Source organism: Colobus angolensis, unplaced genomic scaffold (genome assembly GCF_000951035.1).
Source record: "Colobus angolensis palliatus isolate OR3802 unplaced genomic scaffold, Cang.pa_1.0 Scaffold491, whole genome shotgun sequence".
NCBI classification, from domain to species: Eukaryota; Metazoa; Chordata; class Mammalia; order Primates; family Cercopithecidae; genus Colobus; species Colobus angolensis.
In genome coordinates, this window is record NW_012118388.1 from 2,260,478 (window position 1) to 2,283,875 (window position 23,398).

General features: G+C 39.5%; 1 protein-coding gene across 2 annotated transcripts in view; it reads right to left on the bottom strand.

Moving 5' to 3' along the window:
- LOC105524224 (lipid phosphate phosphatase-related protein type 5) overlaps window positions 1-23,398 on the bottom strand; it is a 116,220-nt gene that overhangs the window by 43,126 nt on the left and 49,696 nt on the right. For both annotated transcript variants that reach the window (XM_011959410.1, XM_011959409.1), the window contains exon 3: window positions 21,291-21,541. In XM_011959410.1, coding sequence (XP_011814800.1) covers window positions 21,291-21,541 — 251 coding nt within the window. The remainder of the gene's footprint in view (window positions 1-21,290; window positions 21,542-23,398) is intronic.

Sequence of the window (23,398 nt, forward strand, 5' to 3'; positions counted from 1 at the left end):
TAAAAACAGCTTGAGGCTTCATGAGAAGGAAAAAGTGTGCAGAATACATTCATTCATTCATTGCTACTCTCATTCATCCAGTTTCAATTACTATTTATGGTGTCTTTCCTATGTCCTGGATAATGAGTTCAGGCTAGCAATATAGAGATAGGGAAGTCTGTTGCTGCTGACGTCAAGGAGCTCTTCGTCCAAGAGAAAGCAGAGACACATAAAAGACTAATTAATAAGCATAACTGAGGTGTATGTTGAGGAGCACAAATCACAGAAATAATTCACAAGAAATAGAAGTCAGGTTGATCAACAGTTTCTTCTAAGTCTCGAGTATAAAAAGACTCTTACCCTCAAGCAAAATGGAAACAACAACCAACCCGGACATGAGGGCAGTGTGAGGCAAAACTTTCTGTAGGGGCCCTTTTTATGAGAGAATTGAAAATGAGAGGGCAGGAGAAGAAGCGTGAGGGGAAAGGAATTCCAGGCAGATACGAACAGGAGACACTATGTGTAAAGAAAGGGTTACAAATTCACTTAAGGTAAAGTCAGGTAATATAAAGGAGCCAAGTGTCCCAGAAAAGGCAAAGCCAACCGCAAAGGCAGAGTGATATAAAAGCCAACGGCTCCAGCCTTGTGTTGAAGACACAATGAGTGAGGACTGAGACTAACAGATGAGCACATGTGTCTTCTAGAGGAGAGAGCAGTGCTCAGATCCGAACAGTCATTGCCATTACTGACCATAAGTCCAGGGCCACCATATCACTCATATTTCAAGAATAAGATGTAAACTTCTGATATGACATTTATCAACTTTAAAAGCTTGGCAAGTCATAAAATATATTTTTTTTTAAATGTGCCAGACTATTGTGAATAGTGCAAAGACTTGGATACAACCCAAATGTCCATCAATGATAGATGATAAAGAAAATGTGGTACATATACACTATGGAATACTATACAGCCATAAAAAGAATGAGTTCATATAATCTGCAGGGTCATGGATGAAGCCGGAAACCATCATTCTCAGCAAACTATCATAAGAACAGAAAACCAAACACCACATGTTCTCACTCCTAAGTGGGAGTTGAACAACGAGAACACATGGACATAGGGAGGGGAACATCACACACTGGTCACGGGGTTGGGGGGCTAGGGGAGGATAACATTAGGAGAAATACCTAATGCAGGTGATAGGTTGATGGGTGCAGCAAACCAACATGGCACGTGTATGCCTAGGTAACAAACCTGTACGTTCTGCACATGTACCCCAGAACTTAAAGTATAATAAATAAAATGTGCTAGACAAATACTAACAGATTTTCCAGTTGGACTAGGAATGCACCGTTAGTTCACTTCCCTAAAGGAGTGAGCAAGAGCACAGAAAGCTCAGCAGACAGCAAGGAGTTAAGTAAATTCCTACTGCACTCAGAAAAAAGTTCCAGCTTCCAAGCATTAGGAAAAAGGTCTTTCCTGACATGGCCTTTCATTGCTTTTCCGCCTCATCCTATCCCTCCCTTTCCAGAATCTACATTCTAGCCATGTTAAACTACTTATGATTTGCTCCAATTTGCTCTGTTATCTCATCTCTCAGACTCCTTGTAGTGGGTGGAATAGGGGCCCCCAAAAAGACACATCCAAGTCTTAATCCTGGGAACCCGTGAATATTCCCTTAGTTGGAAAATCGTCTTTGCAGATCTCATTAGTTAAAGATCTTAAGATGAGATCATTCTGGATTTAGGGTGGGCCCTAAAGCCAACAGGAAGTATCTTTAAAAGAAGAAGAGAAGACAAAGACAGAAGAGAGGGTGGGATGCATGTAAAAGGCCATATGAATGATATGAATGTGACCTTGTGGAGGCGGAGACTGGAGTGATGCTATCACAAGCCAAGGAACACTCACAGCCACCAGAAGCTGGAAGATGCAACAAAGTGTTCTCCCCTAGAGCCTTCGGAGGGAGCAGAGTCCTGCTAAACCCTTGCTTTCAGATTGCTGGCCTCCAGACTCATGTCAGAATAAATTTATATTGTTATAAGCCACCAATTTTGTGGTAATTTGTAGCCCTAGAAAATGAATGCAGTCCTCAACCACCCACCATCCTTGCCTGTCTCTTCCTCAGATATCACTTCTGCCTCCTAAAAGCCTTCTGGCTGCCCCATTACCCTGTGCCCATGCATGAGAGCACTTATTATACATGTAATTGGTGGTGCTGGGTTGTTTTTGGCCTCCTCCTCCCAGCTGCATCTGGGTGTTAAGCACCCTCAGAATACGGGCTGCATGTCTTTGCCTTTAAGTTCCTAGACCCGCTGTGTTCTCAGTAATTGTTTGTTAAATTGGCTAACAAGTGAATCAATTTTCATTTTCAATGTTTTGTAATTTAACTAACTTATAATTGTTTGGTTTTATGACCTACATTTCTTCTCTAATACGTAGTCTAGAAGTTATAAATTGATGTAAAAATATAGTGAAATCGGTCGGGCGCGGTGGCTCACGCCTGTAATTCCAGTACTTTAGGAGGCTGAGGCGGGCGGATTACGAGGTCAGGAGATCCAGACCATCCTGGCTAACACAGTGAAACCCCGTCTCTACTAAAAATACAAAAAATTAGCTGGGTGTGGTAGCGGGCGCCTGTAGTTCCAGCTACTCGGGAGGCTGAGGCAGGAGAATGGCGTGAACCCAGGATGCGGAGCTTGCAGTGACCGGAGATTGCGCCACTGCACTCCAGCCTGGGCGACAGAGCGAGACTCCACCCTAAAAAAAAAAAAAAAAAAAATATATATATATATAGTGAAATCAAGATTCATATATTTTGAGTTCTTTTAGAAATCTCTTATTAGACACTAAGATAACTGGTGACAGTGAAAATGACTAATCAATAATAATAACAATCTAGATCTGTTAATCTGTAAAGGAAAAGATAAAGGTCACTACAGAAGAAAACTCCTGGGAATTGTCTGTGACCACCAGGTCAGTACAAGTCAAGAGCATGATGTGTCTGATCAAACAATGAAGCAAGCACACTACAAACCAAAACTAATGCCATATTTGGTTCATTATCACTGGATCATTTTTGCGGTGTTTGTACAAACATTAGGTCTGTGACATCTCTCCTCTGTAAAGCACTTTATAGTTCACAGAATTAAAAAAAAATTAAAGCTGAAGGAAGTTTACAGAAAATCCAGGTGCTTCTAAACCACATTCATGAATTCTTAGGTAATTCACAGAGGGGCTTCTGGAGCCTTATTGAGTTGGGGGTGGATTACATGATTGTATGTTGTGGGACTGGGTATATAATTTGTAGGGTCTAGTGCAAAATGAAAATGAATGACAGACCTGTTTTTCAAAAATCATTACAAATTACAAAGTAGTGACAGCAGAGCATTAAACCAAGCATGCAGCCCTCCTGAACACGGGCCCTGTGTGAGCTGGTAGATGCTGGAGACAGGACCTGAATCAGGTCACACATCCATGAAACCAGGCCAGCACATCATAATCTCCATTTCAGAAAGTTGCGTAGGCAATTTATATAAAGAATGAATGAATTTCAACCAGCAAGAGTAGAGGCTATTAGGAAATTTTTATTAGCAATCCAGGCAAGCCATAATGAGGGCCTGAACTAAGTCTGTACAAGTGGGAGGGGAGAGCTGTTTTATCATCCTAGGTAATATGACTGTTCACCTTTACTATTTAATTGTCTTCATTTTAAGTATATTTGTAATAACCCCCAATTTATGATATCAACACCATAGAGCTTCGTGTAATAGAAAGTACCCAATAAGAAAACTTTATGGGATAAGGAAAATCAATTATAAGAACAAGTCAAACGTCCCTGTGATTGTATGTTGAAAATAGCCCCACTGAATTAGTGGGTGTCACTGTAAGCAAGTTAAACTTCATAGCAAGGAATATGAGAACACAGGGGCCATTAAGAATAGTTAAATATAAGAAATATGCTTGCTTTATGTGCAGTGGTTCCTTTCGTGTTCCTTATCTGGCAGGTGCACTCTGATTACTTGCTCACTCTTTACTGAGAAGTCAGCAGTACCAGAACACTGTATTATGCCATGGCCACGTAGGTAGCAAAAGACCATGCTGGAAATCAAAATCCCACTCTCTTCCAAAAATCTACAGAGACATTCGCCACCCGGAACGAAGTGCCCAGGGTAAGGGACCTGGAATTCTGCATGGATAGTCACCTCAACGTGCACCTGAGTTTACTGGCTGCAAGGGGAAGGCAACGGAATGAAGCAGTTCCAAGAATAGACATGGCGGATGTTCTGGATTCAGATCCTGTCTCCAGCATATACCAGCTGTGTGACTCTGGGCAAATACACCAGCTGTGTGACTCTGAGCAAATATACCAGCTGTGTGACTCTGGGCAAGTTATTGAATTTCTCTGAGCCTCAGTTTTCTCATCTTTAATTTGAGAATTATGATAGTACCTATGGAATTTGACTATAAGGATTAAATGAGATAATCTATGTAAAGCACTTAGCACAGTACTGGCATAAATAATAGAAAGAAATCACTTATTATTCACACAAATACAGTGAACCCTTCTGTGAAAAAAAAATGAGTTAAAAGGTCTTAAGTTTGAGGGCTTTTTAGAGTGTGTAAGGAGCATTCTGAAGTGGGTTGCTGAAGGGTTCTGTGCTGTACAAGATGCTGAGGACATGGCTATGAGCAGCCACAGACTCAGCTAGAGACAAGGATTCCTCCAGCCAGCATCTCCAAATTCAACCCAGTTGTCTCCATGTCTACAGGCATGTTGGGAGTACTCAGAATTATTTATGGGTGTGCAACAAAATTTCCTGATCCTCAGGATGTGCATGGATCCCCTTCAGGCAGTATCTCCAACTATGGGATTGCTTAAAAATTTTCCCAGTTGAGACTGGAGAGGTGAACAGGCTTGGTAGGAGGACGTGTGGGGTCTTCTATAAATGCCAAGGTGCATCAGACAATCTCTCTTGGCTTTAACAGAATTGTCAGAGATAATGCAAATGGGTACTTTATTTAAGGAACTAGACCTATTTATTCAGAACAATCGATCCAGTGCTTTGTGTAGGCACAACCTCTAAGTCTTGGGTATTTTTTCTGCATCGGAATACATTGAGACAATAGGTTTATTAGAGGACAAGGGCAAGTCATCTATTAGAAAGTCTTACTTCCAAATAATGAGCACTGAATATATGGCTGTTGTTGTTTGAACCAATCAACATATTTTTCTAAGTCTGGGTTATATGTACGCGCCAGCTGGCATTGTGATCACTATAGAGAAACAGTCTGTAGCCTCAGAGATGTTACAGTCTACATGAGGTAGGAATACACACATGATAACTGGACAAGGGTAATCTCTAACCTTTTTAAGTGCCACATCTACCAAGAGCTGCAGAGATCAGAACATGGGCAGTGGCAAACTAAGGGTGGGGCGTAGCAGCAGTCTGCCCAGGTGCAGGCAGTGAGGGGATGCAACAGTAAAACCTACTAAATGTCTATCTGCTTTTTACTGTTGCCATGCTCTAGCAGTTCTAAGCAGTGTCAGTGATAACACACTCCTGTCCTCTAAATCTCCCGTTGGTTGTGGCACACTGTATTCTCCAAAGATGGCTGTAACAGTCTCTAACCCCTTGCATTCTTCAATCTTCCCTATTAAGAGGTGGAGTCAAATTTCCCTCCCTCTGAATCTGAGCAGCCTTAGCAATCTGCTTGTAATCAAGAAAACACAGTAGATGTGGCACCATGAGCTCCTAAGATTGAGCTCATAAGATGCATTTCTGCCCGGTTCACTGGAACACTGGTGCTTGGAGTCTTGTAGGAAGCTGCACTCCCTGGAGCTGCCACACTGTGTGGAAGCCAAGGCATGTGAGAAGACTACGGGTAGGCTGTTGTGTTCTTCACCTCCTGCTAGCCCAGGTGCAGTAGGGTGAATGAACAATCCTTCAGATAACTGCAGGTCCTGGCTATCAAGTCACCTTTGAAAGCAGCCTTTGAGTCTTCCCAGTTAAGGTTGGAAACACCATGGAGAAGAGAAAAGATAGCCACACTTTGCCTTTTTCAAATATCTGACCTACAGAGTCTGTGAGCATAGTAAAATGGTTGTTTTATGCTAAGTTTGGGGTGGCTTGTAATGGAGCAATAGTAAACAGAACATTGATATAAGTTGAAATAACTGTTGTAGTTATTGTTGAGTATTAATAATATGCATGTAAGCTTCAAATAAGCACACTTTTGTTACATAATCTCTAATAAATACTGTATTACACATGGAAATTAATTCAAGGAATGCCCAGCTATATACATTTGCCCCCTAGCAGACATGTGGACTCAGCTACTCACAATCATCTAGAGAGTAAGCTCATAGAGGCTGGGAATCATTTGTGACTTTTGCTACATTTAGTGTCTCCAGTCCCTGTGGTGGTGCATTTAAACTGTAGATTTGAGAAAAAGAAAAAGGAAAAAAAAGACATGATAGCATAGGAATTATAAAAATGAAGAAGGAGAACTTGAGCTATTTCAGTTCTTCCAATCTATGTGACCACTTGGATTTTTTTTTATGTCTAAAACTTAAAACAGTAAACTAGTGTGAATGCAAAGTATAGTATTTTTGCTGGGTGTGTTGGCTCATACCTATAATCCCAGATACTTGGAAGGCTGAAGTGGGAGGACTGCTTGAGCCCAGGAGTTCAGGGCTGCAGTGAGGAATATACAAATAATGAAGCAGCCCGAGAAACAGGGCAAGATTTTCTCAAAAAAAAAAAAAAAAAAGAAGTATAGTATTTTTACTGGGTAAGTGCAAATTTTAGTCTATACATAAAATAGCATACTGAATATTTATAGCTTTAAAATTAAAATACATTTATATATTTATATAAATGTAAATATATATTTAAATTACTTATTATTTATTCAAAGTAATATGTATCATTCTATCACAAAGACACATGCACATGTATGTTCACTGCACCACTACTCACAATAGCAAAGACACAGAATCAACTATGGGCTCATAAAAGAAGATGAAGTTCTGCCTGGTACACTGGAACACTGGTGCTTGAAGTCTAAAGTCCCATCAGTGATAGACCGGATAAAGAATATGTAGCACATATATACAATGGAATACTATGCAGCTGTAAAAATGAATGAGATCGTGTCCTCTAAAGGAACATGGATGTATCTGGCAGTCATTATCCTTAGCAAACTCATGCAGGAACAGAAAACCAAAACCAAATACCACATGTTCTCACGTACAAGTGGGAACTAAGTGATGAGAACACACAGAAAGGAACAGCACACACTGGGGCCTATCGAAGAGTGGAGGGTGAGAGGAGACAGAAGATCAGGAAAAATAACTAATGGGTCCTAGGCTTAACACTTGGGTGATGAAATAATCTGGACAACAAACCCCTATGGCACATGTTTACCTAGATAGCAAACCTGCACATGTACCCCTGAAATTAAAATAAAAGCTAAAAAAATTAAATATACCTTAAAATGTTTAAATTTAACAATGCACATATAGTATATTTTTAAAATATATTTACCTATTCTTATCTTAAAACTAAAAAATAAATCAATAAAATAATGATTATTATCACATAATAATTACTGAAAATAATTTTTCCATATAGACGAAGAGATGCTAAAAGTGATTTGCTTTTGTGTCAAATATGCTAGGTGCACCACTGAAGATGCGCAGATTAATTTTAAATAAAAAGATGAGAAAAAACTTTAAAAAGGGGATCAGCCTTAATCTAGGTTGCAAAGGCAAAAAGAAGTTTTTTTTTTTTTCCCCACTACTTAGCATCTAACCCCCTTCTTGTGATTGGGAAATTCTCTACACGTATTGTCTCCTGTGTGGGAAGCATATATTGTATCCCACTACCAAAGCTAAACAAAAATCTGAGTGTGGCCTTCCTCAAAGCCTTGGCAGGCCGGCCACTGGCACATGATCCACACTTAACCAGATGCTCTGCAAACGATGCAAAGAAGCGGGTGAAGTGAAACATCCCTGCCACTGGCAGCCGCAGTGGTGGCAGTGCAGGTGGAAGCATGGAGAAGCAGTGGTGCCAGCGATACCAGGGTCCTGCAGTCACAGCCGTGTATCCTCAGCACACCCTTCCTGTTGTCTGGTCTTGGCTGTGGTTCTGGCTGCTTAGGTTCTATTGGTTCCTGCTTATTTCCTGGGTCTCATTTCAAGCCTCTCCTTTCACCTCATTTTATTTAAACCAACTTGACTCATTTTCTATTATTTATCGTAGAGAACGCTGACGGATACACAAAAAGGTGAACACAGTCTTGATGGGTGGGGGCACTGGAAATGTAGGTTGAGAGAAGAGCACAAAGAGTCTAGTGTAAATGAGTGGACTAGAGTGATCCAAAGTAGTCTAATATGGACTGGGTTCACATGAAGTGACACAGGGCATTATGTAGTAAGGGAGGGGGTTCAGGTTGGGCACCATGACAAAATGCCATAGGCTGAGTGGCATAAATGACAAAACTTCATTTTCTCACAGATCTGGAGGCTGTAAGTCCCAGATGAGGGTGCTGGCATACTTGAGTACTGGCGTGAGCTCTTTCTGGCTTGCAGATGCTGCCCTCTTGCTGCGTCCTCACATGGTGGAGAGAGCCAGGAAGCAAGCTCTCTGCTGTCTCCTCTTATAAGGACACAAATCCCATCATGGGGGCCTTACCCCTTCATGATCTCATCTAACCCTAATCAGTTCCCAGAGGCTTCATCTCCAAATACTATCACTTAGGGGTTAGGGCTTCAACATATGAATCAAGGGAGGACAAAATTTAGTCCATTTCTGGAGGGAAGACAGCTTTTTAGCCAGGTCTAAGAGGGCCTTGTATAGCACACGTAGGAGTGTAACGCTTGAAAGGACTTTCACTGGGAGGACAGGTTATGGAGAGATTTTATGCAAAGGGAGAAGTGCTGATAACTCATGCTTTAGGGATGTTACTCCAGTGGCAAAGTGCAGAATGGACAGGGATGAGAAAAGAATTATGTTAGGAAACATAGGAGATGATCCTGCAATAGTCAAGGCAAACACCACAAAGAAGCTAAATTCAACCAAAAGAGTAACACATATGATGAGTCTGGATTTGAGAGATATTTCAAACATTTCAAATATTTCAAACCAACAGAATTAATCAGACATCTGGATGTGGGGACGTGGAAGAGGGAGGAGTTGAGAACGACTCAGAGATTTCAGGCTTGGGTAACTGGAGGGTAGGAATGCCAATAATCAAATCAGAAGACACAAAAGCAGGAGATGGTTGGGAGCAGTGGTAAGATCATGGTTTTGGTTTTTGAAATTCTGCAAGTAAGTGCAGAGACACTCCAGAGATATGTTCAAGTTAGGCATAAAGTCTGGACCTGAAAAGAGAGGTTAAGGTCAATGGAGTTGTGGGGTTCACTTGAAAGGCATGGAGGTGGGAATAGATGAGATCACTGTTGGAAGGGATAACAGAGGGAAGAAAAGATCTAGAACAGAAACTCGCTAACTGCTGGCAGTTTTCTGACATTGCAATAAAGCACTTAATGAGAAGAAAAGCAAATTTGAAGAATATAATGTTTCCAATATATTAAAAAGAGAAAAGCTGAAATACAGGGAATAATTAAGAGTATCCATGCTATTGAGAAGGCCAGCAAGACAAGGATCTGAAGAGGCTCTTGATAAGATCTGGGGGATGAGGTCTGAGGAGTGGTCTCAGGAGAGTGAGTATGCATGTGTGTGTGTGCGTGCATGCGTGTGTGTGTTGTGGAGGTGGAAGGGGCAAACCCCATGTAACTGGTTTATAAGGTGAGAAAGTGTAAAATAGTCTTTCCAGAAATTTCTTTCAAAGATGGGATGATAGTTGAATTAATGGAAAATTTTCGTGCGGTTGTGAGTTTTGTTTTTTTGATAGTGAAATTTTTAGCGTGTCCAAGGAGAACATATTTCCCTAAGATGTACAGAAGTTAATAGCATAAGTCTCTGTAATAGAAAGATGCCCGATTAATGTATTTGACAGAACAAATAAAGCAGTAGATACACTGTACATAAAGTACTTAGCACAGTAAGAACACAATAATTATTTTTATACCCCAAATTGCTGTATTATTATAGAGAGATTTCTACTTGTTCTTTGGAGGCTTTTGTTCTCCTTCCAAGAATTTCTTTAAACAGCATAAACAAGCAAACATCTCAAAGCAGACGGCTTATAAGAAGAAGGTAACCTTTATTGTAATGCAACAGAAGAGGTACCAAGAAATCTCCTCAATTTAAATGCATCCTCAATTTAGAAGGAGTTTGATAACTGCAATTACAGCCAGAGAGAGAGAGAGAGAGAAAGTCTCGCTCTGTTGCCCAGGCTGGAGTGCAGTGGCGCAATCTTGGCTCAATGCAACCTCCGCCTCCTGGGTTCAAGTAATTCTCCAGCCTCAGCCTGCTGAGTAGCTAGAATTACAGACATGCACCACCATGCCTGGCTAATTTTTTTTTTCATATTTTTAGTAGAGATGGAGTTTCACCCTTAAGTGATCTGACTGCCTCAGTCTCCCAAAGCTCTGGGTTTACAGGCATGAGCCACTGCACGCGGCCTACAGTGCTATACATTTTTTCCTATATGTTAAGGCACTTAAGATGTAAATATAGACACAGGGAGGCTCAGAGACGGTACTATATCACGCTGTTAATCTCTGGCTGTGCATTAGCTTGTTAGATCCTCTCTGCATTAGGACTAGGTGAAAGCAGTGTGTCAGCCACAGAGGTAAGTTTCTCTCATCTCTATTTCAAGAAATATTGTGTCATTCTGCTGCAAGGAGACCAGTGAGCTGAGTTTCCACCTCTAGTGTATTGGATGGTAAAAACTTCCTGCTGATCTGGCTCCTACAAGTATGGAGAAAGTGATACCTCTATCTGAATGAGGGTGAACTGCCTGAATTGTCTTGGCAAATGGGTAGAAGAAGGAATTAAAAGGCTCCAGGAAGTGGGCATTGCTGGAATGTACACATCACGTGAGAACTGAAGGCCCACCAGATGATTATTAGCCTTGAGGGGTGGACACGTCATTCACTGAGGCGTCAGAGTGTAGTGGTGAGAGGGACACCAGCATCACTCAGAAGTTCAGTGATGCCTTTCCTCTGCAGGTCAGGGCTAATGGTAGGGGAGGCTCTCACAAAGCTGGGTGTCTAAATATCAATGGGGATTACAGGGTCCCTGACGAAAGAGAAGCCAGATGCTGGGCTTAACCACCAAAAGCCAGTGGATTCCAACTGTCACAACAATGCACAAAGTCAGAGTGACAGCCAAAGGGACTTAATACACAGGAAGTTATAGAGGTGGTTTATAGAACATAGCATCCATTAGGGGCAAAATAGACAGGGAGCCACGAGATTACCTAGTATATATCATCCCAAGAAAATGGGAATGTATGATCTGAGGGTGGGTGCCCCAGGGAAAATCTTCAACCCTTTGCACAGTACCAACACTGAATGACTTCATTGCCTGAAGAGGCATCAGGTCCCCAGAGGGAAGGATCCTGAAACAAACACTACAGGAGGTATACATTGTAATGACATCCCCAGTCCTTCTTCAGAAAAACCCACAGCCATTTACTCAGGTTGCCATACACTGGAGAAAAAACAATATCCAGATATTTTGAGCATGACTGGACACAGGGTCTGTGTAGACAATGATACCTGGAGACCTGAATTAGTGTCACCACGGCCCCGTTAGAGTAGGGATATATGAGCCTAGGTAATAAGTGAGTCTAGGCCAAAGTCTGGCTGAGAGTGGATCTCTTAAGTCTGTGAGCATATGGTCAATTTCTCAGTCCACGAGTGCATAAATGGGGATGCACAATACTTGACAAGAGGAGTAACTACTTATTAGGGGAATTCAATTGAAGCCTTCTGAAACTCCAAGATAATAATTAAAAACTATTACTGCATTATTGAAGGGAGGATGGTGAAAATTTAATGTCACCTCTTAAGATCTCAACAATGCAGGAGTGCTGGTTTTTCTATTTCCATGTAATTCGCAAGACTATTCAGATCCTGAAGGATAACTGTAGACCACTGAATCTTCCACCAACTAATATTGGCCATTGATTTGTTTAATGGGTTCTTTCCAATTCCATTCAAAAAAGAGGATGAGAAACAGTTCACATTCACCTGGTACAGGCAATTCCTTACATCATAGTTGATGTCAGTGCTATATTAACCCTCCCACTCTCTGCCATAACTTAGACTAAAGAGATAGAGATAGTTTGGATGTCCCACAGTTTAGATGTCATTGATCATTTATATACAAGACATCATGCTGACAAGATAAGCAAGAGGTGGCTAGCACACTGTAGGCCTTGGTAAGACACACGCATTCCAGATTTGGGGAGATAAATCCTACAATATTCAGGGCTTAATGACATCAGTAAAGATTTTAGGGATCCAGTGGTCAGCGGCATGCCAGACATTCCCTCCAAAGTAATTGATAAGTACTGCATCTCATACCCCTACCACAAAGAAGGAAGCACAGTACTTTGTAGATCACTTTGGGTTTTGGGAAAAATACATCCCATACCAGTAAGTATTGCTCTGCCCCATATACTAAGTGCTATTATCTGAATGTGTGTATCTCCCTCACAAACTTAGAGATCCTAACTTGCAAACTGATGGTATTAAAAGGTGGGGTGCTTAGGTTTTGAGGGCAGAGTCCAGAAAGCTAGCTCATACTTTCCACCATGTGAGCGCACAATGAGTAGAGACCATGTATGAACCAGAAAGCAGGCCCTTGCCAGACACTAAATGACCAGAGCCTTGATCTTCTACTGTCTAGTCTGCAAAGCTGTGAGAAATGAATTTCTTTTGTTTATATGTTGTACCCAGTTTATGATATTTTATTAGAGCTATTTGAATGGACTAAGATACTGGGTGGCATACAAAGCTGCCAACTTTGAATAGAACCTGAAGCAAGAAAGGGCTCTGCAGCAGCAGATACAGGCTGTGGGGAAAGCAGCTCTGGTACTTGGGCTATGTGATCCAGCAGATGTTCTAGGGATTGATGTGTCAGTGGTGGGAAAACATAGTCTGGAGCTTATGGCAGGTTCCAGTGGGGGAATCGCAATGTATGCCCCAGGGGTCCGGGAGTAAGGCCATGTCACCTGCAACAGATAATTGTGTTGTTTGAAAAACAGACTCGAGTATGTTGCTGGGCCTGACATCAAATGACCATGAATTCAGAGTTGCTCATTATAAGTTGTTGTTGTTGTTCTGTTACCTACCATGGAGTTCTACCCAGCTATAAGCACTGCCAGTGTTGGTTTTGTTGTTATTCAGTCAATTGTTGCAAATGGAAAAGAAGTTAAAAATACTTAGAAGTTGTCACTTTAAGAAGCAAACTTATTTAACACCTTAAATGATTTGCAGAGCAGAACATATAAAAATTATAAATATGCATTCACTTAAAATTAAAGAACAACTAAAATCCAATAATCAGGACTATTTATATGACTTTTAGTGCTTGAGCTACCTGGTCATCTGGAAAATAAGACATGAGACAGGAATTTCTGGAGCACACACGTTTTCAACTATCTTCCTAATTCATATTATTAAAATCAACTAACAAGTTTCCTTCACCTACTGTGCATGAGGCACTGCACTCTGAGGATAACTCAAAATTAGGCTGCCTTCTCTTCAATGGGGGTACATTCCAGGAGGTAGTATGATGTAAAAGACCAAATATCGACTCTGGAGCCACAGTGGCCTGGGTCACATTTCTGGTTGTAAAACATATTAGCTGAATAACCCTGGACAAGTTAACTAGCTTCTCGTAGTCTCAATTTTGTTACCTGTAAGATAAAGACAGTCGTACTTTCATTTCAGCCACTCTAAACAATTAGCCATATAAAGAGATAAGGTAAAGTAACTAGTACAATAGTAGGCCGATAGTCACTTTTCAATAAATGGTAACTGGGACCATTTATTGAAATAGTAGGCCGATAGTCACTTTTCAATAAATGGTAATGGGTTTGAAGTAAAACAGCAGAACAATTGGCCCATGAACTTGGCCACATTTAGCCATAGTGTAAGTAAGCTGGTGATGGTTTAGAAACTCTGAGGTGTACACTACAGTACTGGTTCTAGGTCTAGATCTGACTTGCTTATTCCTGTGCTTTAGGAGAAAGTGCTTAGAGATTCCCTAGCAGCTCCAATCTGTACTCACCCTGCCATGGCTCAGGCTTGGCAGCTCAGAGTCCTAGCTTACTCCATCCCTCAGAAACTATGACTTTCATTTCATTTTATCTGGTCCTGGTCGCATCAGTATAAGGGCTCCCAGTCTTAAGGAAACCAGCTAAATCCAAATCCAAATCCAAATCCTGACATTCTGTCTAGGGATTTTGATTTTACGCCCGAGATTCTGTGCTGATCTTCTTAAAAGCTTTCCTTTGCCTTTAGTTTCTTTCAATTTTAATTCCCTCTTTACTCTCTACCAGACCATTTTTAAGCCCCTGAAGGAGTTTATATCAGTATATAGAGACTTTATGCATTCTAGGTATTCAATATATATTTATGGAATTGAATCAAACACAACCATTCTGAAGCACTGCTTCTGTAATGTCATTTCTCAGTTCCACATTGCTTATTAATTCAAGTCATAAAGCCTCAGACTGGTTTACCAAGTCTTCCTGATTTATTCACTCTTGCTAATCCTTAAATCCCGCAGTTCCAAATATATGCCCCTGTGCTGATGTTCCCCCTTACCTGTTTCTGATTGTTTCAGTGTTTCTTGTTTTTTGCCTTTACTCCTGCTATTGCCTTTCCCTGGGACACTTCTTCTACCCCTATCCAAATAATGTCCATCTTCAAGACTCACCCAAAGTACCACTCACCTCTGAAGCACTTCCCATGATGCTTGCCAGCAGGACCTCATCCCTCCTGGACATTGGGTGGGACTCGTCATTACCAGATACTCTAACAATCATATTCCATAGAGAACTTTATTATACCCACTCCTCAGGGCAGACTAATCCAGCATTACAGTAAGCACAGTACCTAGGGCTCATGACACTTTGAAGCACCCGTGAAAATATTGTAACTTTTTTTAGAAGCAGAAGGTAAATGTGAATTTTTAGGTTAAAGAAAATGTTTACTGTATAGCATTTATAGATTATTTTTATAGAAATACACTTGTAAAATATCATTTTTAATTTTATATATTGTGGATGGGGCCCATGAAGGCAAAAGTACCTAGGGTCCATGGAAGTCATAATACAGCCCTATCTTATATTGTCCTATAATAGAAAGTCCTCTTTTCTTAATTAGACTGTTTAAGATGCTATCAGCAGTACCCAAGCTGATGTTTGCTAACATCTAAGAAACCCCAGACACATAAATATAATTCTGTGGCATATTTTTCAATATTTCAAAGAGCCTAATCAAATAGTATATTTACCCATAATAAGCCCACTTGCATTAACTAAAATGTCGATGTTCTTTGCTTTTGGCTGGGAGTATACTAAGTCATTTGGCAACACTGGTGATCTCGTGCTGGTTAGTGGTTGTTGAAGACATGGGAATTTCTGTGATGTGACTGAAGAACCAGAAAACCATTATAAAGCCACACGTCACTCACAGAATACCCAAATATAAGTGTCTTTTACAGAAGCCAAGTAAAATTAAGGTAAGAATGCAGAGTATCCCTGGGTCTTTAGTCATTTATTTAACTGTTTATCATCATCTAAGCCATTTCATAGTTTAATAGTGTGTAATTGCAAAACAGCATTATTATATGTTATGATTATGGGCAATTATGTAATACCTGGGCCTAAGATAGAACGGGAAAGTATGTTAAAGATTTAAAAACTGTTTTAAAGATTTTAAAACATGCAGTTCATGGAGGAGTGTGGGGAAAGGGAGACAGGGTTAATACTGAAAGGGGTCCATGGCAATGAAAATAGTGGAACCCAGTGGATACTTCACGAATGTCTTTTGTACTGTTCCCAACTACATCAATAACACTTAGCTGAAGGCTAATAGGTGAAACATCAATCAACTAATAATAGTGGTCATGGCACCAGCAGTCATAGCAATAGTATAGCAGTCACATTATGAGTGCATGCTCAGTAAATATTTTTGATGCATTACATAGTAAACGCTTCATCAAATTTGCTTGTTTGAAATTTAGAGCATAGGGACCTTATACATTTCAGCATTACATTATTCCTAAGCAGGGAGCTTTAGAGGAATGGCTTTCTGATTGCAGCCAGATCTCTTTTGCCAGTGAAAAGAAGCACATGATGGCAGCCCGGAGCTTTTCATTTGGCTCATCCTATTGTTTCTCCTCCAAACACAATCGCGGACCAGTCTCATGAAATCACCTGCTACAAGTAAACTGATATGCACTCCCTGAATTCTTATCCCTCCGAGTGAGGGCTTGCTCATGCTCTTGTACAGAATTAGGTAATACGTCTCAAAAGAAGAGGGAGGCAAATAGACACTAGTGGGTTGTGTTTATTTAACCCTTGTCTCAGCAGCCTGTGAGCAGTGGTTGTTGTGCATGGGACTTTGTGAGCTTATTATAAAAGATGACTGTGTGGAAAGTGAGAGTGGGATAATGTCAACCACTGGCCACCAATGGGGAGAGGGAGAGAGGGAATGATATTTTAGAGTTTCCACCAGTATTCTGGGAAAAGACTAGGATAAATTGTTTAATGCCACAAATTCTTCCCATCCCGGTATATCCTCCTTATTACAATATGACTTTGCTGCACCTCCCATCTCTAGGTGGAATCTATTTCTCTACTCCCAACAATCTGGGCTGGCCCTGTGATTTATCTGGACAATAAAATACAGTGACAGAGATGTGTAACAAGCTTAGGAACCTAAGTCTCAAGGTACCCTGCAGCTTGGGACATTACCCTATTGGAAGGCAGCTCTGAGATGCCATCAGGGAAGATGACCCTTGTGAGAAAGACCTCTTGAGAAGGAGGGAGGCCCAGCTATTTGTGCTGTCTTGGCTGAGCCCAAACCCCAGTCTCTGAATTAGCTGAATGTGTCCCATGAGAGAAGCAAGGATTGACTAGCAGGAAAACCGCAAGTCAACCCTACATATCCTGACAATAACAGATTGTTGTTGTTTTAAGGTCTAGGGTGGTTTATAATGCAGCAACACATAGCAGAAACAGAGGCCAATACATATAACTGACCCTTTTCCTTGACATTTTCAAAAATCTAAGGTCAGAATTAGAAGAACAAGGAGGTCATTTCATGTCTGCCTATTTCAAAAATTTATGAGGTTAACTGGAAATTCACCAAACATAATTTTTCATTCTCAACCTTGATGTTCATTTTCTTTTAATTGAAAAAAAAAGCTGTAACCATTTATATGAAAACGAATACCACAAAGGTAAATTTATACATTCTAATGTCGCTGAACACTGAATTGTAAATTTGATGACTGAGGATTAAATAACTCTCACAATTTTTTTTTTTCCTGGAGAACAGTACTTACAAAAATAGGAATAGAACTTATTATTATGATTATTATTCCTGAAAGTTCTCAGTAAAGCAAAATAAACCTCCATGATCAACTTAACCCCAAAACCTTAATTAAAGTCAGATGTTAAGGGAGAGTTCAAATTCCTTAGTTTTATTTCCTAATCCACATGAAGAGGCATCAGAAACATATTTCTCAGTTATTATTTATGTACTCCATAACAGGGCTCATTGATTTTTATTTACACATTTATGTATGTTTATAACACCAACACCAAATTAAATAAATATGCCTTTAACTAAATACAGCCATAAGGCCATTTCCACAGAGGACACTGAATATATGGCTGTTTTCTACTATTTACTACCCATCAACATTCTGGCAAGCATTTCATGAGACTGTATTAGTTTGAAACACCCCAACATTCCTACTATCAAGTTTTCCCAAGGTGCCCCTAGTGAAAGTGGGAAAACATATACTTGTATGTAAGTTCAAATATCATAGCAAACCTGCCTATAAGGCTGACATGTGCAGCAGGAGTTATATTCAGAGTTGCCATAGCAGCCACCCACACTTACACACACACAAAGGGGTGGTAGGGTAAGACAGAGAAACAGCAGAGAACAGAATCTATTGTTAAACAGACAGAAGTACCCATCAATGTAATTACAAGCAGGAATCCTAGTTTGTAGTCTGAACCAGTGTTTAACAGTAGAAGATTTCCCAGTGCTGGAGTGTCTATTAAGGGATTTTGCTCTAAATGAATCTACCATCTGCACCCTTGGCCTTACAGTTTACTGGATGCTGGTATTATGCAGGAAAGAATTCAGCTGCAGATACACACACTAGAGCTAAAATAATCTAATGTTTCCTTCTCTGGAACATTCAGAAACATTGTCACCAGAAAAATTGGTGGTTCTATGGATCTGAGAAAGTTACTTTACTTTTTGAGTCTCTTCATTTATAAAATAGGTAAAATAATATCACATACTTTAAGAAAATGTTACGAGAATCCAATAAAGTATCACAAATAATCAATTATTAAATAAATAATAATTATGATAAATAACTTTAAAAATACAAAGGAATTAGTAAAGTATTAACTACGTTAGTAAAAGTGAAGCAATTGGTGCCTGACACACGGTAAATGTTCAACAAATGTCTGCTATAATAATTATTATCATTAATATTTCCCAATTTTTATTACAGAACAGTATGATTTATAATTCAGAAGTTTATAAAACAAATGCATGCTGGCGGCAAGTAGATTGTAGCAAGACAAGATGTTAAGATTTTTCTAGTGCATAAACAATAATACTTTCTCCTGTAGCAATGCCTTTGAAACACTATTTTGCCAGAGTAAAAAGGCCAAGTATATTATTATAGCAGCACAATCAACACCACTGGCAAACATTGGTTACACAGCAAAATCTAATATGTACTGTGTTTTAAATTTTTATTTATTTATTTATTTAGAGACAGAGTCTTCCTTTGTTACCCAGGCTGAAATGTAGTTGAGTGATCATAGCTCACTGGAACCTCAAGCTCCTGGACTCAAGAGATTCTCCCGTCTTGGCCTCTCATGTAGCTGGGACTACAGGCATGCAGCACCACACCTGGCTGAGGTTTCGCTTTTTTTTTTCTCTCTCTCTTTTTTTATAAAGATGGGGTCTCCTAGGTTACCTAGGCTGGTCTCAAACTCCAAAGTGATCTTTCTGCCTTTTGGTCTCCCACAGTGCTAGTATTACAGGTATAAACCACCACGTCCCATCTGAATCTAATATCTATTAGTATTAAAATATTTGTATAAGAATATTTGGGGTCAGAGAGTATTCTCGAATTTGTCTCCCATCATTGACTTGGCCATGTATTTATCACAGATATATTTGCAATTCACACCCAGATACAAACATAAACATCAAATTTAGATGTGATGGCAATGAGGGAAAAGTATTTTGTGACTTCTGATTCACTCAAGTTTCAATCCCTGTTTTAAGGCTGACTGCTTCATATTTTAGTAGAGGTGAAACATATAGTTAAGCAATTTCTTTAATAGGAAAGAATATGCATGGGTTACCATACTTCATATCAGGCCCAGAGGTACTTTAGAATGTGCAAGAAAAAGCAATGCTAATGGGCTAAAGGAAACAGGGGAAATTAGAATAACAGACTTTGGGGGCACAGTGGGATGGCAAGGAGAGAGTTGTAACAAACTTTAGAAAAGTTAAGAAGCAGTGGAAGAGAAAATAAATAGGATAGGATTAAGGAAAGAATCCTTGACTCCATAAAAAGTTTCTGGATGGGAGTTTTAAAACATCCAGGCCGTGAGGGATAGAATAAACTTGGCTTAAAAACTTTAAAAATGTTAAAATGTATAATCTATGGTTCTAAAGTTATCCTGTCATTCTAAATGTTGTGCATAACGTTACATTTCTCTTCCTAAATTGTCCTTCTATTTAGTAATCTTTATTTGAATCTCAAGTAGAGATGTCACAAGGTATTTCATATATTCTCTCTGCCTTTAGAAATAACAAGATTGTATGGAAAACATTTCCATTATCAAATAGCTCTCTGAGGGAAGAAAAATAATTCCAAGTTTTTCCAAATCATTAGAAATAATCAAATTTGTTTTCAAATTGGTCCTGAGACTTTACAGATCTCTAGTTAATGAGCTTAAATCGGAAGGAAGTAGATTTAGCACCACTGGGAAGGAGAACCCCAGAAGACATTTAAATTCTCTGGTCTGGCCGGGTGCAGCAGCTAGCGCCTGTAATCCCAGTACTTTGGGAGACCAACGTGGGCGGCTCACTTGAGGTCTAAAGTTTGAGACCATCCTGGCTAACACAGTGAAACCCCGTCTCTACTAAAAATACAAAAATTAGCCGGGTGAGGTGGCGGGCGCCTGTAGTCTCAGCTACTCGGGAGGCTGAGGCAGGACAATGGCGTGAACCCGGGAGGCAGAGCTTGCAGTGAGCTGAGATGGCACCACTGCACTCCAGCCCGGGCGACAGAGCAAGACTCTGGCAAAAAAAAAAATCTGACCTTATAAGGGTTTGTGGAAAAGCCTATAGGGAACACCTTTGGAGTCCACCTCCTGAGCTGCAAGGCACATCCTTATGAGGAGGGAGAGGTTGATGGTACTATTGCTGGGGACAAGAGCTGCCTGCCAAGGCTGCCCTTCTTTCTCCTTCTGTACATGGGTAATGCACTCACTCACTTCTAACTAAAGGTCCTAGGATAGCTGCACGGGGGCCTGGCTTTTGCCACAAAGATGATGCCCAATACTTAAGATTAAAGGAAAAAATAGAATTTCTAAGGACTCTTTGGTTAGATCTATGAGAAAACATTAAATGCTAATTGAGATATGATGATGACAGAGTTGCCAGTAACAATAGTGCTTTCTAGAAAAAAAAAAAAAGGACCCCTTTCACCCCTAGCAGGGACTATGAGAGCTTGGATAGGCAGCTAAGAGGCCTGGGTAGTTCTCTTAATCATGCTATTACAAGTTCATGGGGAATGCTACAGAACAAATTTGTTTCCACTAAGTCCTATTTAATATAAAGACAAACATATTCTCAAATAGAAATGCTAATGGCTACATTTTTTAATACAACCAGCTATCCACACATAATCTCATGAGAGACAACTGTCTTAATTTTGTTCAGAATACCAACAGCTATTATTAAAAATAGATTACATGGCCTACAGAAAGATATGAATGTGCTTTAAGTGACTTTCATTATGGCAGGGAAAAAGAATTTCTACACTGGAAAAATTAACAGTAATACAGACTAAGACAACAAATTTATAATCCTTACTTACGGTCAGATACATAGCTGCATAGACACTGAGAGCTGCTTCTTTGGATGGAAAGGTTTTTCGTGCTCTCATGATGAGATCTGGGTTGCCAGTACAGGCCTCTTCCCCACTGATGAACTGTGTATACTGTTGACATCCAAGTGCTGTATAATTGGGCTTACACAGGGCAAGGAAATGTGGGGCCAGATTTCCTGTGACTACTTGTCCAGCATTTACAAAGATATCTGTAGCAAACAGTCCAAATGTATAAATTCCTGGGGAAGAAAACAAATAATTTTAACTTCTTGCTTTGTGTGTTTGTGTGTGCGTGTGCGTGTGTGTGAATTTCAGTTTATAATAAACCAAAATGGAAATATCTTAAAAACTATAAATGTTCCATATGTATACATAGTTCCCTTCATTTCTTTCCTCTCCAGTTCTTTCCTTGGCTTTCTGGAGTGGTGAAAGTGGTAATTGCGCTACTACTACATGGTTTTTGTGCATGACAGGTTTATAAGACATAAGATAAAATAAGAACATGTATTCTCAGACTCCGGGTAATGCAATTGTTTCATGGAGTCATGTGTTCCTTGAGAAGGTGTAGTCTATCATGCTCTACTAATGTCAGCAATTTTATTTTTTCCCCTATTTTTGATTTTTTTTTATCGCACTAACATAAAGCAAAGCAGTTGTCTCTCTTTGATTACGCTCTTAATCCCATTCAGACTGATGTTAACGCTGCTGGAGGTGCTAATTAGCAGTAAATCCAGCGCCATCGGTTTTCATTTAAATATGGAAAATCTTAAGTAAAGCAGAATGCTTTCAGAGCAACCTCTACATTGCCTTCAGAAACACATTTTGTTAAAGTCATAGAACAGCTAGCAATTTATTTCTACCTTATCTTTTATGGACTGACTTTCAACTGATCCAATGTGGGCTACTTAGTAAACAAGGCAATCAAAATTATAGGTTATTAATTATTTTTACAGTTTTAAAATTTATTTACTTTGGTTACCTGAAGGTATAGAACTAAGTGTGTAGATATTTTTTCCTCCTTTGCTAAGGAACTTCCCAATTTACTTGAATACCAAAAACATTTTCTAAATTCAAAGTCATTGGTCATTATTGTTAAAACTTATTTTTCTATTATACAGGCAAAACAATTTTTGGCATTAATTTAAATTAAACTTACAGCTACAGTCTTTAAGGATGTGGAACCAATGAAAAGAAATTCATCCTTTTATACTTTTGGGAATAAAATCCAACAGGACCTTTTAAAACTATCCCAAATTAATACTTCTAAAAGTATTGATTTATTAAAATGTCATATACTTATGTTACAATAATTAGATATTTTTCTTTTTAGTCATATATTTCTGGATTGTTTGTTTCCCAAGTCTTTTCATCATTATTAGCTGTTGTATAGTATATCACCATAAAAGTTGTACTAGATCAAATAATTTTCCAGTATTAGATGGATAGCTGTTCTTTTAAATTTTTAAAATATTATCTAAGATTACAAAAGGTTTACATACAAAAACTCCCACACAGCAAAACTCTATGTATATACAAATGGAAATGAAACAAAGATATTAGTTCTCTCTTCACCTAAAAATTCTAAAAGAAAACAATAAGAAGCCCTTTTTTAACATCTCACCAGCCTTCTATGAATCATACAAAGTAAAGGTTATCAAAATCAGAAATTTGAGAGAGGCAGAGAAATTAAAGAGAACCGAGCTCATTAAAACTTCTCCTTCCAAAATCTCATGGCCAAGCCTGGGAACCTAAATACAAGTCTTCTTCATTCGAACGCATTTCAAATCTAGGCTGTTTGGTGCAATGGGTTTTCCTGTTGGTAACAGAAATATTTGATAAGAATGTGGAAATGTCTCTTGACACTCTAAAGTTCCCAAATGTGTTTTCGAATTAAAATGTCAGTGCACCAGGCCCAAGGCTAATACTGTAGTTGACTACAAAGATAATTATTAAAGTGAGATCCTTTGAGTGTATCTACTCTACTGACCTAAAGAATAAAGTCACTACACAGAATGATGTACTATTATACAGTGATGCTTCGCTTACATGCTTCCACTTTATTATAGCTAGTACCATCCAAATCATAAGGGAACAAG